Genomic DNA, 13,936 nt, shown 5'->3' on the forward strand with positions numbered 1-13,936 from the left:
GTGTGTCAGAGAAACCCACTGCCGGTAAGGGGTAGGGTGGGCTGGGGTGGAAGCCAGCAGAGTAGGCGGAAGGGCCAACCATGGTCTGAGGAAGCAGGGAGGTGTGTGGCGGGAAGTGAGAGAAACTCTTGGGGCCTTGGGACTGGGAGGTAGTGACTGTTGTCTCCCTTCAGAGTGGATGAGCCACTGGTCCCTTTACCTGCTGTGTCCTGCCCAGGCCCCTTCTCAGAGAGCCTGTGCCCCCGGGCCTGCTCGCTGCATAGGGCCACAGCCCCCAAATCCAGGGTGGACACCAGATGTGACCAGCCCTGGATCCAGTGCTTAACGCTCACGAGGAAGGGGGGTTCCCGACAGGAAGTCAAACCAGGAGCCAGCTTTGTAATTGCATTGAGAATTTTAATGAGAATCTGATTTCTTACATTTGCCAGTCAGCCCTTCCCAGTGAGGGGCTGAGATGGGCGCTTTGGTCATGGGGCATGACCGCAGGAGCCCAGTCTCCCTCCCTCCTTCGCCTCCAGAGGTGCTGACATCCTTCCTGACTGCAGAGCGGTGGCCGGGCGAGGGCTCTGAAGCTCGGAGCCTAGAGACCTCCTGTGCACAAGGCAGAGCCCCAGGAGCCCTGGGAGGCTTTTACAGCAGCTGCTGCGGGTGGTGGAATCTGTGCCCTCCAAGGAGTGGGTGGGAGGAGGGCACTGGGGGGAAACCTCCCAAGCTGGTTAGGACAAGAGCAAGAAGCAAAGTTTGCACAAGTTCAGGTTCAAGGCGTCCTTCATCCTAGCTCAACTCTAAAGCGTTGATGTACTCCTGCACCCATTGCTTCTCTGGGTTGGCGCACACCTGGCGATTCTTTCTGGTGATAAAGCTGTGGGAGAGAAGAGGGTGAGACCTGGTCAGTGCTGGGAGAGCCAGTTTTGGAGATGAGGCGGATTGAGGCAGGGGGGAAATGATACTGGGTGGGTTAGTTTTGGAGCTCCATATGATTGTATTGGTGGCGTTCAAGGAAAGAACATTTTCTCTTCTGTTGGGTCAAAGGGCTCCAAGCCAGAAGCAGTCCTGTGTGCACTTTAACCCCCCGCCCCCCAAGCCGCAAAAACACATGCAGCCTGGAGATCTAAGGGGATACGGGGCCCTAGGAGCCCAGGGTTGAGCTGGTCAACCACTTCTCAGCACTTCCTGTTTCAGACCCTGTGCTGGGTGCTGAAGATGCAGAGAAAAAGAGGTGTCCTCCAGGAACTGAGTCATGGCTGAGTAAGTGGGAGACGAGGTGGTGAAACAAATGTGTGATCTGGCCTTAGATAACACAGTGCCTGGCACACATAGACACTCGACAGAGGAACCCATCTGTGTGTGCCTGGGTGAACGGAAGAAGGGCATGAACTTGAGTCTTGATTTCACCACTTACTAGTTAGATCACCTTGGGCAAATCACTTAGGGCCTCTGAGTCTATACGTTTACCTCTAAAATGTGGAGAGAAGTAATTCCTAGTTAGCACAATTGTTGTGAAACTCAGATGAGATAGTATATATAAGTTAGTTTTGAAAAATACCACGCATGTGTTGTTATTGGGGTGCTGCGGGACCTCTGCTTTAGGGTGGATCAGAGCAACATGAGCCCAAAGGTCCCGGTGCTGGACACCGTGGCTCGGAGAGGTTGAGGACCCTGAGATACTGGCAGATGTCAAAGCACTTCTACCAATTAACCGGCCAGAATGTGCAGGCCAGTGAGGGCGGGAGGCCTTATCTCTACAGGTGTTGATGGTGTAAGTTGGAAGACTCACAGGCTGGGGATCATGGGCTACATCCGGCTGCCTGCCTCACCTGTTTGCTGGGAGACTGGTTCTCTCTGAGGGACACCCTGGGCCTGGCCAGCAGTGCTACCCATTAACGTGTTACTGTGGAGCTAGTCCTGCCTATGTGGACCGTTCTCATTTTGGCTTCTCCTTCAGGATGCTTTCCTGCGCCTTTCTGAGATGTTTCCAGACAAAGTGAAGGCTTAGGTTATCTGATGGGAATGAGGATTTCTTGGCCCCTTTTCGTGCTCTATCATGGAGAGCGTTTTTTCTCCGGGAAGCTGCTTCCCCTTCTCTGAGCCTCACTCAGAGGCACCTGACCACCTCTCTTTCTCCCCTGCCTGGCGTGCAGAGAAGAGAAAGGAAGCAGAAGGGGTGTACTGGGCTCTGGTGCCTCCTAGTATCTGTCTTCTTGTTTGGGGTGGTGAAGGAGCTTCCGATGCAGACCCTGCCCTCGGCAAGCCAGGTGTCATACAGGAAATCCTGCAGACTTACTGTCCTCTTTCCTCAGCCCCCTTGGCCTGAGGTCAGGAAGTCGAGAGGCCAGGAAACCGACATCTGGGGGGAGGGTTGCCCAGGCCTCCTGCTCCTCCCCCTGCGTGCTGAATGTGATACTGGCTAGCAAACCCCCGTTGCCAAGCCTTCTCTCCCTGCCCGCTCTGTGGGGAGCCTCTCCTGGCCTGACTTCCCTCCACCTTCACCTGCCCCTTGAGAGCAGGTGTGCTCAACGTGGGTGCCCTTCTCCCCTGTGCGCTTCCTCAAGTCTCTGGCCCTGGCTCTGGCACACCGTAGGTGCTTAATGGATATTTATTGAATGAGTTAGTGACTGAATGTTTTGCATGCACTCATCAAGTTTCACTTGTCACTTCTATGTCTATAATAATACATTTAGGGGCTTCCCTGGTGGCGCAGTGGTTGAGAATCTGCCTGCCAATGCAGGGGACACGGGTTCGAGCCCTGGTCTGGGAGGATCCCACATGCCGCGGAGCGACTAGGCCCGTGGGCCACAATTGCTGAGCCTGCGCGTCTGGAGCCTGTGCTCCGCAGCGGGAGAGGCCGCGATAGTGAGAGGCCCGCGCACTGCGATGAAGCGTGGCCCCCACTTGCCGCAACTAGAGAAAGCCCTCGCACAGAAACGAAGACCCAACACAGCCATAAATGAATGAATAAATAAATAAATGAATAAATAAAAATTAAAAAAAAAAAAAGAAGTTCCTTTAAAAAAAAAATAATACATTTAGAGGGGGAGAAGGATGATGATATAAGTTAACAACTTATCAGGCACCTAACTGTGTGCCAGGAAATATTCTAATTTTATCTTTCTTTTTATTATTCTCACTTTGACCCAGTGAGGGAAATACCTCTATTTTACTGCACTTTGCAGATGAAGAAATTGAGGCTCAGAGAGGTTAAGTGACGGGCCCAAGCTCATGCAGCTACTAGCTGGCAGAGCTGGGATTTTAATAAAGACAGACTAGCCGGGACAGCCAAGACTGCTGTATTCCTGCCACTATGACATCAGGAGACCCCTTCCTCCTATAAAAAAATGTCACATCTCCGGCCCCAGCACCCTTTCCTCAGCTACAAACCCTTCATCTTACATTCCCTGCTGGACTTTCCTTAGAGTTGTTGTGCTGGCACCTCGGTCCTTTCCTTTTTTAAAAAAATTTTTTTAATTTTTATTAATTAATTAATTAATTTATTTTTGGCTGTGTTGGGTCTTCGGTCCTTTCCTTTTTAAACAGCTCTTCCTCAGGACTTCAGGGGGCTCCACCTTCCCCCTTCTCCACGTCTGGGTTGAAACCTCAGCATCACACTCAACCCCTCTCTCTTCCTTGCTACCGACCTCACAGCACCTGCCAGGGCTTGCTGATTCCGCCTCGGAAGCTTCCTCACCCCGTCTCTCCTTCCCTTCAGGTGCTGTTTAGCCTCAGTACCACTCATGTGGACAACAGCAGCCTCTCCACTGGACCTCTCTTGTCTAGACTTTCCCCGTTCCAGCTCATTTCACACTTTTGCTTCATTGTGCTGACACCCAAGGCCCTCAGTGCTTTCCTAAACCGAGACTCTACAAAAACCAGAGGAGAGTCTTGGCGACATCCCCTCTGCCTCATACACCCCGTCCCTCAGTCCAATCCCAAGTCAAACAGCACTTTTTGCAGCAAACTTTGCCTAAATCCCTTCTCTTAGCTAAGCCCTGAATTGCGGTGTGTTCCGTCTTTCCTTTTGTAACATTCGTATGCAGGGTGCCCTGGTCATTGCTACATCTGTCTTAGACTGTGAGCCCCAGAAGGGCAGGGATGGTGGTTTACTCCACTCTGCCTGCCCATAATAGGTGCTCAAAGAAGGATTTTTTTTCCTTTTGAACAATACTTGTTTTCAGAGATAAAATTAGTAGTGCTACATTTTTTTTGGCTGTGCCACGTATCATGTAGGATCTTAGTTCCCTGACCAGGGATGGAACCCGCGCTCGGAGTCTTAACCACTGGACCGCCAGGGAAGTCCCACTAGTGCTAAATATTATTACTATACTTAGAAAGATTCATCAGGACCAAAGGCCAAATCTGAATACCTGTAACTTTGCCAGTGTCACAGAAATTTTTGGATTAAAAAACTTCATCGTTATATGGAAAACTTCATGATTGCCCCATTTTCATTCTTTAAGTCTCTATCATCTTAAACTTCTTAAGCCACTATCGCTAATGACCTTGCTAGGGTAGAAAGAGGAGGCTCCAGAAACAGGCTCCATCTCTCCCTCACTTACTGTGCAACCTTGGGCAAGTCACCAAACCTCTCTGGGTCTCACTTTCATTATCTGAAATGTGGAGAAAATTATGAATACCTGTCAGGGATGTTATGATAAAATGTAGAGATAATGCATGTAAGATATTTGACACACAGTAGGCACTTCCTAGGTAGCAAGGATTACTATTTTTCTAAATGTGGTAGCTTACGTATTTAAAGGAGAATCTCATTTCATTATTTCTTCATCAATCAATAACTTATTGTTTTTTTAACACGCTTGACTGTAACTAGGGCCTTGACCTCTGACCTCTCCTCTTTAGTTCCTTTTGAAGTTGCAGGTGGATTTGATTGGGTGTCGGATATGGGGGACGGCGGGGTTCTTAACTGGAAAGGGTTGACTGAGTCGATCTTCTCCACCCAGGGGCATGGCAGACCAGGTTCAAGTAATGGTCACATCCGTAAAGATCAGAGACCTAACCTAGCCCATCAGAGTGGGGAGGATCCTTCAGGAACACCTTGTCTAGCCTTTTTCCACGATAGCTGGGGGATCTGAAGCTAGAGAGGGCGGACCCATGGCTATTTGAGCAGCCGGAGGGTGGGTGGGAGTGGTTGGGGCACCATCTCTGAGGGCTCATGGCCGGGGGACTGGCTCTGGGTCAAAAGGTGTCCCTCCCTCACCCCCTGGAGGGTTCCACAGGGCTGAGACTCACACGACTGCTGCCATGGAGCACTTGCTGCTGGTGTAGAAATATTCCCGGAGGTGGGCGCGGGGCAGCGGGCGGGAGAGGTAGGAAAAGCAGCAGGGTGTGGTGTCCGAGGCATCTGGGAGAGGGAAGAAAGAAGACTCCTGGATTCATTGCCAGCGCACACTGGGTATGGTGCTAGGTGCTTTATATGAATTATCTTTTTTAAAGATTTTTGGTTTTTTTTGTTTTTAAAACATTTATTTATTTATTTGGCTGCTCCGGGTCTTAGTTGCAGCACATGGGATCTTCGTTGACTCATGCGAAATCTTAGTTGCGGCATGTGGGATCTAGTTCCCCGACCAGGGATCAAACCCGGGTCCCCGGCATTGGGAGCGCGGAGTCTTAGCCACCGGGCCATCAGGGAAGTCCCTATATGATTCATCTTGAACAGACTATTATCATCCTTTGGCTGAAACTGAGGCTCAGAGAGGTAAAGTCACTTGGCCATGGACACACAGTGCCAGAGTGGGGATTCCCTCACCTAATCCTTGAGCCTTCCCTCTATACCACGACCCCATGCCTTTGGCTCTGAGGGCATCCTGCATTTCCTCCGGGCTTGTCTTAGGTCTTCTGCCCTTATTTTTGCTCTCCTAGGATCCTCAATGGATTCAGAACTTGGTTTCTTTGAGACCTAGGGTGGGTTGCGGGGAGGTTTCCAAAACTTAGACTTCATGACTGAGCCAGGACCCCTAAGAGAGGCCTGAAGATGCATATTTTATCCTGGGACCCTCTGGCTGAGGCATACTGAGAAGGGCTCTGAACAGAGAAGGAGGACTTTTTGTTGGTCAGTTAATTCAGGATGGCCCCGGGAAGTGTCAGTTGCCATTTCCCAGCAGAGTAGTAGTGTTTCAGAGCCAAACAGAGCTGGGTTTGAACACTGCTTTCCTTACTTCCTAGTTGCGTGACCTTGGACAAGTTACTTAACCTCTCTGGGCTTCTATAAGTCGAGGACAGCTACTCAAAGAGTAGATGTGAGCATTAAATAAGATGATATTTGCAAAGCAATCAGCACAATGCTTGACCCAGAGTGGGCATTTAATTAGATTTTGTTATCCTTTACCAAGTCCCATTTTTTTCCATCTGTGAAATGGGGGGGAATATGACTGTCCCAGGAGAGTTTTACTTAAGTGCTTAGAAGCTTCTTAGAAACCCTGCTGCTGCTAGACATGAGTTAGTCGTGTTTGGAGGTCAGCTCGAGCTGCCCCTGCCTGCTAGTATCCCCAGCATCAGTCCACACTCAGCGAGCACCTGTAGGGCTTGGGGTGTAGACCTTGATGACACATACAAGTTGTTCAGAGGGTCCCTGCCATGAAGTGACTTTGAGATCTATCAGGGACAACTGAACATCTGGGTAAAGCAGTACAGGAGAATGTAAATCATAGGGTTCAGATGGTATAAATGCTACAGTTGAAAAGAGGGCGAGGTCTGGGCCAGTCTAAGGGTCGGACCCCGGGGGCTGTGGTGGTCAGGACCTGGACTTACATGGGGAGGCAGATGCAGGAGCGCAGAGGGCAGCCATGGCGAGGATGACAGCGAGGGCGGCGGCGGAGACCTTCATGGTAGCTGTGAGCAGAGGCTGTGGGAGATCCACGTGCTGTCTCAGGATCCTCGGCAGGGATCCTCTGCAGCTCAGGCTGGCCCTTTATAGGGAGCCCGGCCAGCAGAAGGGGCGCCCTCACTAGGGGAGTTTCCAAAAGAGCAGCCACACACTGGCTGATATCATCGGTGAAATTGCACAAAACAGAAAAGAAAACTGAAATAGCCTCCGGAAATTTGAGTCTCTCTCTCTCTCCCTCGCACCTCTCTTCACTGCCCTCCAATCCAGAGTGAGCTCATCGCTTCCCTCTTTGCCCTTGAGAAGAACCAGCACAAGCAGCGGTGGTGGAAAAATCTCTTCCTCTGCTGGCATCCTCAGCTTCGTCTGCCAAGGCAGGGGTCCTCCCAGAGGTCAGGGAGCTGCTTCCCTGGGGACAGGAGGAGGGGCAGTACGACAAGATCAGAGCCCAGGTGCCCTGGCTCTCGCTGCAGTGCTCGGTCCGCTAAGTACTGCTCACCATGAAGAGGTTCATGGTTGGGACATCCTTGAAACTGAATGAAGTGGTGGTCTGGATTAGAGCCGAGGTCCTTCCTCCATTCCAAAGAATTGGATACAGTCAATCTTCATCAATTCCTATTTGGATAATTCAGAATTAGTGACAATTTGGCCTGGGTTGGGCTGAAGTTGACTTCTGAATTATCTAAAAGTGTCTATTGACAGTAACAAAGGCAAACACATTAAAAAAAAGCGTAATTTTAAAAAAATGTAATCTTACACCAAGGATGTTCTTTGCTAGCTATTGTCATATATGTAACTTGGTGGCTGAGGGTGACTGAATCACCCAGAATGGGGAGAACTTGTCTCGTTTCTTCCACCCAAAGACTTTGAGTCAGGATGGTTATTATTCTCCTTTTATAGAAGTGGAAACTGTGCCTCAGAAGAGGTCATTAAGGTCCTCGAGGTCACACAGCAATAAGTGAGATTTGAACCCAAGTATTTCTTTTTTTTTTCGGATTGACTTAAAAAAAGAAATTGAACCATAGTTGACTTACAAATTGTGTTAGTTTTAGGTATACAGCAAAGTGATTCAGATATATGTATATGTATAGATACATATATATCTATATATATACATATTCTTTTTCAGATTCTTTTCCATTGTAGGTTATTGCAAGCTATTGAATATAGTTCCCTGTGCTATACAGTAGTTCCTTGTTGTTTATCTGTTTTATATATAGTAGTGTGTATCTGTTAATCCCAAACTCCTAATTTATCCCTCCCTCTGCCCTTTCCCTTTGGTAACCATAAATTTGTTTTCTATGTCTGTCAGTCTGTTTCTGTTTTGTCAATAAGTTCATTTGTATCATTTTTTAGATTCCACATATAATTGATATCATATAATATTTATCTTTCTCTGACTTAGTATGATAATCTATGATGTCTGACTTACTTCACTTAGTATGATAATCTTTAGGTCCATCCATATTGCTGCAAAATGACAATATTTCATTGTTTTTTATGTCTGAGTAATATTCCATTGCATATATACCACATCTTTATCCATTCATCTGTTGATGGACACTTAGGTTACTTCCATGTCTTGGCTATTGTAAATAGTGCTGTTATGAACAACAGGTATCTTTTCAGATTAGAGCTTTTGTCTTTTCTGGATACATGCCCAGGAGTGAGATTGCTGGATCATATGGTAACTCTATTTTCAGTTTTTTAAGGAACTTCCATACTGTTCTCCCTAGTGACTGTACCAATTTATGAACCCAAGTGCTTCTGATGACCAGGCTCAAGCTCTTTCCACTGACCCACATCATTCAGGCAGTTAAGCTGTTCTTTATCCTCTCTAGGTGCCAGGTGCTGTTCTAAACTTGTCATAAGAATCCTCTCATTCCCTCCTGACTTGTTAACCAATTACCAATAGAAGCACAGTTTTGGAAACCATGGCCCATCTCATTTAAAGAAATAAATTGTAAGCACTTAAGAAACATCCAACCATCTACACAAAAATGATCTGCCTGTTTGAATTGTTCCCTTCATGTAATCCTCTTAGTCAGCAAACATGTGGGAGGCTGTGCTGCCTAGTGGTTAAGAGCAGGGGCTTTGGTGTTTCATTTACAAGCCAGGTGGCCTCCTACAAGTTACTTCATCTCTCTGGTCTCAGTTTCCTCATCTATAAATCAGGGATAATAATAGGGGCCCCACCCACAGCTGTTGAGACAATTAAGTTGCCATAAATGTGCTCATGCTTGTAAAGCTCTTAAGTACAATGCCTGACACTGTTAAGTACTTAATAACATTAGCTATTATTATCGTGTTATTATTGAGTAAGAAAATGGCAGTCCCTTTAAGGATATTCTATACTGCAGGTTTTTCGGCAATCTAGACCCCACCCCCCCACCCTGCCCTGGACCCCAGTTGATGTGGATTAGTGAACTCTATTACGAAGACTATTTTTAAGCAGGTGGGTCAGTTGAGGCTTAGAGAGGTTAAATGACTTGCTTAAGGTCACATTTCCTAAAGTGATAAGAATTCAACATGGAACCCAAGTCTGTCTTGGTTCCTAGCTTCCTACCACACTGCATTGTTTCTAGAGAAATCCCGAAACTTTTGCTAAGGCTGTTTTTCCTTGTGAGCTCTATTTCTGTTGCCTTTCCTTGATCTCAGTTTCCTTCTTTAAGGAAGAAAGGAAAGTACTTTTCTGGTTACCAAATACGCTGAGTTGGGACACGAGCTGAGGACAGAGCTGAGGGAACCACAGACGACGACCAACCTCATCCCCATCTTTAAATCCCAGTGAACGTTTGTGTGTAAATGTGTGTGCATGTCTGTGTATAAATGGTAGTGGGAATAGGGAGGGGGTAGGATGGCAGGGTTGCTAAGCAGGTATAGGCAGTGGGTACATCAGGAGTATTTTTCTTCCCTTTTGGTGGTTCCAGTGGATTGTGGGTGTGCAGAGGAGAGAGAAGAACCTGACTGTAATTCCATTTCTGCCACTCACTTTCTCCTGTGCAAAATCAGAGTTCAGACTCACGGAATCAGTATATTCTCTGGCTCTAAAGTACTGATTCCATGAGGAAATCAGAGCGCCCTGTGTAAACAGTACAGTACCTGGTATAGGGTGGGTGTCCAATGAATGGCAACTGTCATTATGATTTACCTGGCATTCTGTGTTCCTGAAAACCAGGAACGGCTGCCTGTCTGACTCACCACACTGGCGGTCGAGAGGATCAAGGGGAGTGATGACAGTGGACGTGCTTAGGAGACCGTCAGGTGAGGTGAAAACGTCACGAAGCTGTCTCTGTCCTCCCTATCCCGCCAGTGTGGTTGGCCTACACCGCTCCATCATTCCTTGCTGCCTCTGCAAATTGTCACTGAGAATTGCTGTGACCCAGGCAGCCCTCTAGGCGCTGAGGACACCATGTGAGCCAAAGACCTGCCCTCTGGAGTGTCTGTTTGTGTGGGGGGGAGGGGAGAGCTCACCCAGAACAAGGGAAAACATACTCCTTTACTGTGAGTCAACTTTTCACTGGTCTTGTCTTAACTCCCTGAACACAGTAACAATGTCCTATGCTTTTTTTTCTTTTTTTTCTATTTGTTTTTTGTATTTTCCCCCTGCATTCCAACAAATGTCTTGAACATGATAGATGCTAAAATTAATGCTGCTTTAGTCTTGATAACTTCTTACAGCATCTTGATTAAGTTCACGGGCTCTCTAGTGTCTGACTCCTGGGTTCAAAACCCAGCTGTATTATTAATTCTGGCTTGGAGCAAGTTGCTTACTTTCTCTGGGACTAAGTTTCTTCATCTGTCGAGTGAGAGATTGATTCTAACCTGTTTTGGGGAATGGAGCCCTTTAAGAATCTGATGAAAGCTGTGAGCACTTTCCACAAACATGTGGAGACCTACCCAAACACTCACACATGTAATTTTTGCATATAAGAGGTTCATAGACCCAGCAGGCTCACTGATGGGCCTCTCGAGTTCAGAGGGCTGGTTCTCATCACCCTTCCTCCATCCTGCACCCCTTTTCCTAGCACATCCCGCGCTGAAGCCAGACGCGCACTCCGCCCCAGCCTGCTGCAGCTCCTCCCCTGCCCTCCTGACCCAGTCTTCCTTTTTCCTGTTTCATTTCATTTCCTAAGCGAAGCTGGCTGCCTGCTCAGCCTCCCACTGTGATGTTAGGAAACCAAAAGCAGGCAAAGAAAGTGAAACCTCATCCTATCTGGATTCTGAAGCTTTGCTCTGACCTGGAGTTCCCCCCATGACTGTGTGGGGAGCAGCTCTGGCTTTTTTGGCTGCTTTAAAAAAAAAATGTCCAAAGCAGGGAAATTCCCTCCATCCTCTAGGAATCCCAGTCTGGGCCCCAAGAGAAGCCTGAGGCAAAGTCATTTCCTCCTGATGAGCCTTAATTTTCTCCATTCACAAATTGGAGATTTGCTCTCCGGTTGTGTCCCTCCTCTGCCCTTGTTAACATGTGTCCCACCTGAGCCAGTGAGCTGCCGTCTCCCCCTTCCTTGTGCCTACAGGGCCCTGCTTGGGGTAGGTGCTCCGTTAGTGCTGGTGGAGGTCTGTAGGGGACGGCAGTGTGAAGGTGCAAGGGGAGGCCTTCCAGCAGGCTCAGGGGATCTGCCCAGGTGGGGACAGGATTTGAACCCCTCTTCAAGACTTTTCCTGCTACAGCCTGCCCTTGCCTTTTGGTCCAGCTCCGGTTTGTTCATCCTATGTCATTCTATTCTGTGCCTCCCTTCCCTTCCCCATCGCCTGCTACATTTCACTGTGTCAGGGTACCAACTGTGACGACCGTTCTCCTGTTCAAACACAGTCAGGCTGGAGGGCTGCAGCTTGGCCTCCCCGGCCTCTCGCACCTTCACCACACAGTTCAGGGGCTGTGTACTCCCCACTTGTTTTCTGCAGCTGGAGACCACAGGCGGTGTGTTTGCTGATGTGCTCACTTGCTTCGGGGGACTGGAGGAACCCACTGCAAGACACCCTGGCGGGCGGGGGGGGGCAGCTGTGGGAGCGAGGCCCAGGCAGAAGCATCAGTTCTTCCAAAACTGCCGGGGGTGGGGGGTTGTGGGTGAGGTGGGCAGACGATTTCAGGGCCCCCTCCTCCTGACACTTCGGAGTCTGTTTTTTGTTTTTGTTTTCCTCTGCGTGTTTGTCGGTGGCTTCCCCTTTCTCTGTGCATACATTCAGAGGACGGCAGCCCCTCCCTTCTGCTGTCCCCAGCCCCCAGGAGGAAGGCTGGTGAAGGGGGACAAACTTGGGGCCGAAATCAGACACATCACTTACTCTCTGTGTGTCTTTGGTCACGTTATTAACTAGTCTACACTTTGGCTTCCTTTCTAGAAATAGGGCAGAGAATCCTAGCTCCTGGGACAGCGCAGAGGATGAAATGAGGCAACCAGTGGACTGCTTGGCACCATTCCTGGCACAAGTACATACTCAGAAGATGATGCCTTCTCTTTCTTTCCCCAAATGTCCAGGCTCTAGCATTTCTTCCCTCAATGCTCCCCCCTCTGTCCAGGAGAGGTGTTCATCTCAGCTCAGTGTCAGGAGGCATGAGGGCAGGCGAGGGGAGTTGACGGTGATTTTCCACTAGCTATTAGGCGCTGTGCTAGATATTTTAGGCATTATTTCACTGATTAGGAAGAAAACACATAGAAAACAATGATGACTCAGGCCTGCCTTGAGCTCTCCTGCCCTCTGTGTGGCAGACTTCAGAGACTCAGGCCCTATGCTCTGCCCTTCTCTGGGTTTCTCTCTCTCTGAGCCTGGCCATGGGGTGAGACATGGTCACCTCTTCCCCCTTCCTGGCTGTCCCTGCAGGTCAGCACGCAGACCCTTTTTCAAAGAGTTTCACAGACAGGCTTACAAAGGAAGTGACACAAGTTTCAGAATCTTACAGGATTCTTTTGGCTGTGACCTGGATTCTGCCCCCTTTTTGAGCTGGTCCCGAGAAGCCCCCTGGACTCTTGGCTGTTGCGTCCAATCCCGGGGCTGGGGGTCTGCAGTCTCTCGCCTTCCCTCCCCTGTGCATCCCCCCACCGCAGATCATTCAGGCCACAACAGGATGGACCTTAGCACCTCCTGAGCCATTTGCGTTTTTTAGGACCTTCAGCCTAGGAGTGGAAGTCCCCTTGGGGAATTTCCTCAAAATGGGATTTGGAAATTCTGCACCTTAGTCATTCCTAACAGAGGCAGCTTTGGGCAGTGAAAAGAGCAAGGGACAGGGAATTAGAAGACCTGTGCTCTAGTCCCAGTTCAGCGCCAAACCTAGTTGTGAGATTTTGGCAAACCTCTTGCCTTTTGTGGCCCTCAGTTTCCTCATCTAGGGAATGGAGGTTTGACAGTATTATTTCTGAGGCCATTCTCAGTTAAAAGATACAAAACTAGAGGATCTGTAGTGTCCTGGAGGAGATCTGGGGATAGGTGTCTTATTGCCCCTAAAATTGGTTCATATCACTCCTCCTGCAGGTAAGGCTGAGGGGTTATCATTATTACCCGTTCTTACCTCCCATCTTTCCAAGGCCTGGCACTCACCTCACCACTTAGCTCATGAAGTCCTTCCATGGGCAGTACTGCATTCGTCCACTTGCTCACTGCTCGGCCCTTTCACTTCACTCACTCCTTCACTCCTTCCATTCCTCTACCCATCCACCCATACCTTCATCTCTCCATCTGTGTCATTTAAGATTCTTTGCTTATAAGTGCAGAAAACAACTCTGGCTAACTTAAGCAGGAGGGTAATGTACTGGGGGTAACGCTGAGTAGCTATTAGAATGGATAGAGCGTTGGAGAACCTGACTTGGCAAAAGGACAGGTGAGAAACTATCTGGGTGTTTGGGCAGCAGCTACTGCTTGATAGTCTCATCAGGCCACCACTGTTGAAATAAATGTACTCCAGCCATTTTTCCTATCCACATCTCAATCTATTAAGGATTCAGAGTCCTTGGGTGGTAGGATAACCAGCCAAGCTGGTGTCGTTTGCTTGCTTCTTGTCTGGGAGGGGCTGGAGCACCTGATTTGCAGTACCACTGAGACTATATACTCTGGGGGAGAAGTAATTCCACAAAAGGATGTCAAGGCAATATTTGGAAGGGGGAA

General features: G+C 48.7%; 1 protein-coding gene across 1 annotated transcript; it reads right to left on the reverse strand.

The window, feature by feature from the left end:
• Window positions 1-375: 375 nt before the first annotated feature.
• On the reverse strand, window positions 376-6,893 carry CCL5 (C-C motif chemokine ligand 5). Its single transcript, XM_007190202.3, has 3 exons — window positions 6,763-6,893; window positions 5,245-5,356; window positions 376-862 (listed from the first exon to the last, which is right to left on the reverse strand). Exons 1-3 carry the CDS (start codon window positions 6,836-6,838, stop codon window positions 775-777), a joined length of 276 nt encoding a protein of 91 aa, XP_007190264.1. The 5' UTR covers window positions 6,839-6,893; the 3' UTR covers window positions 376-774.
• Between the last annotated feature and the right edge of the window lie 7,043 nt (window positions 6,894-13,936).

Source organism: Balaenoptera acutorostrata, chromosome 20 (assembly GCF_949987535.1).
Source record: "Balaenoptera acutorostrata chromosome 20, mBalAcu1.1, whole genome shotgun sequence".
Classification (NCBI taxonomy): Eukaryota; Metazoa; Chordata; class Mammalia; order Artiodactyla; family Balaenopteridae; genus Balaenoptera; species Balaenoptera acutorostrata.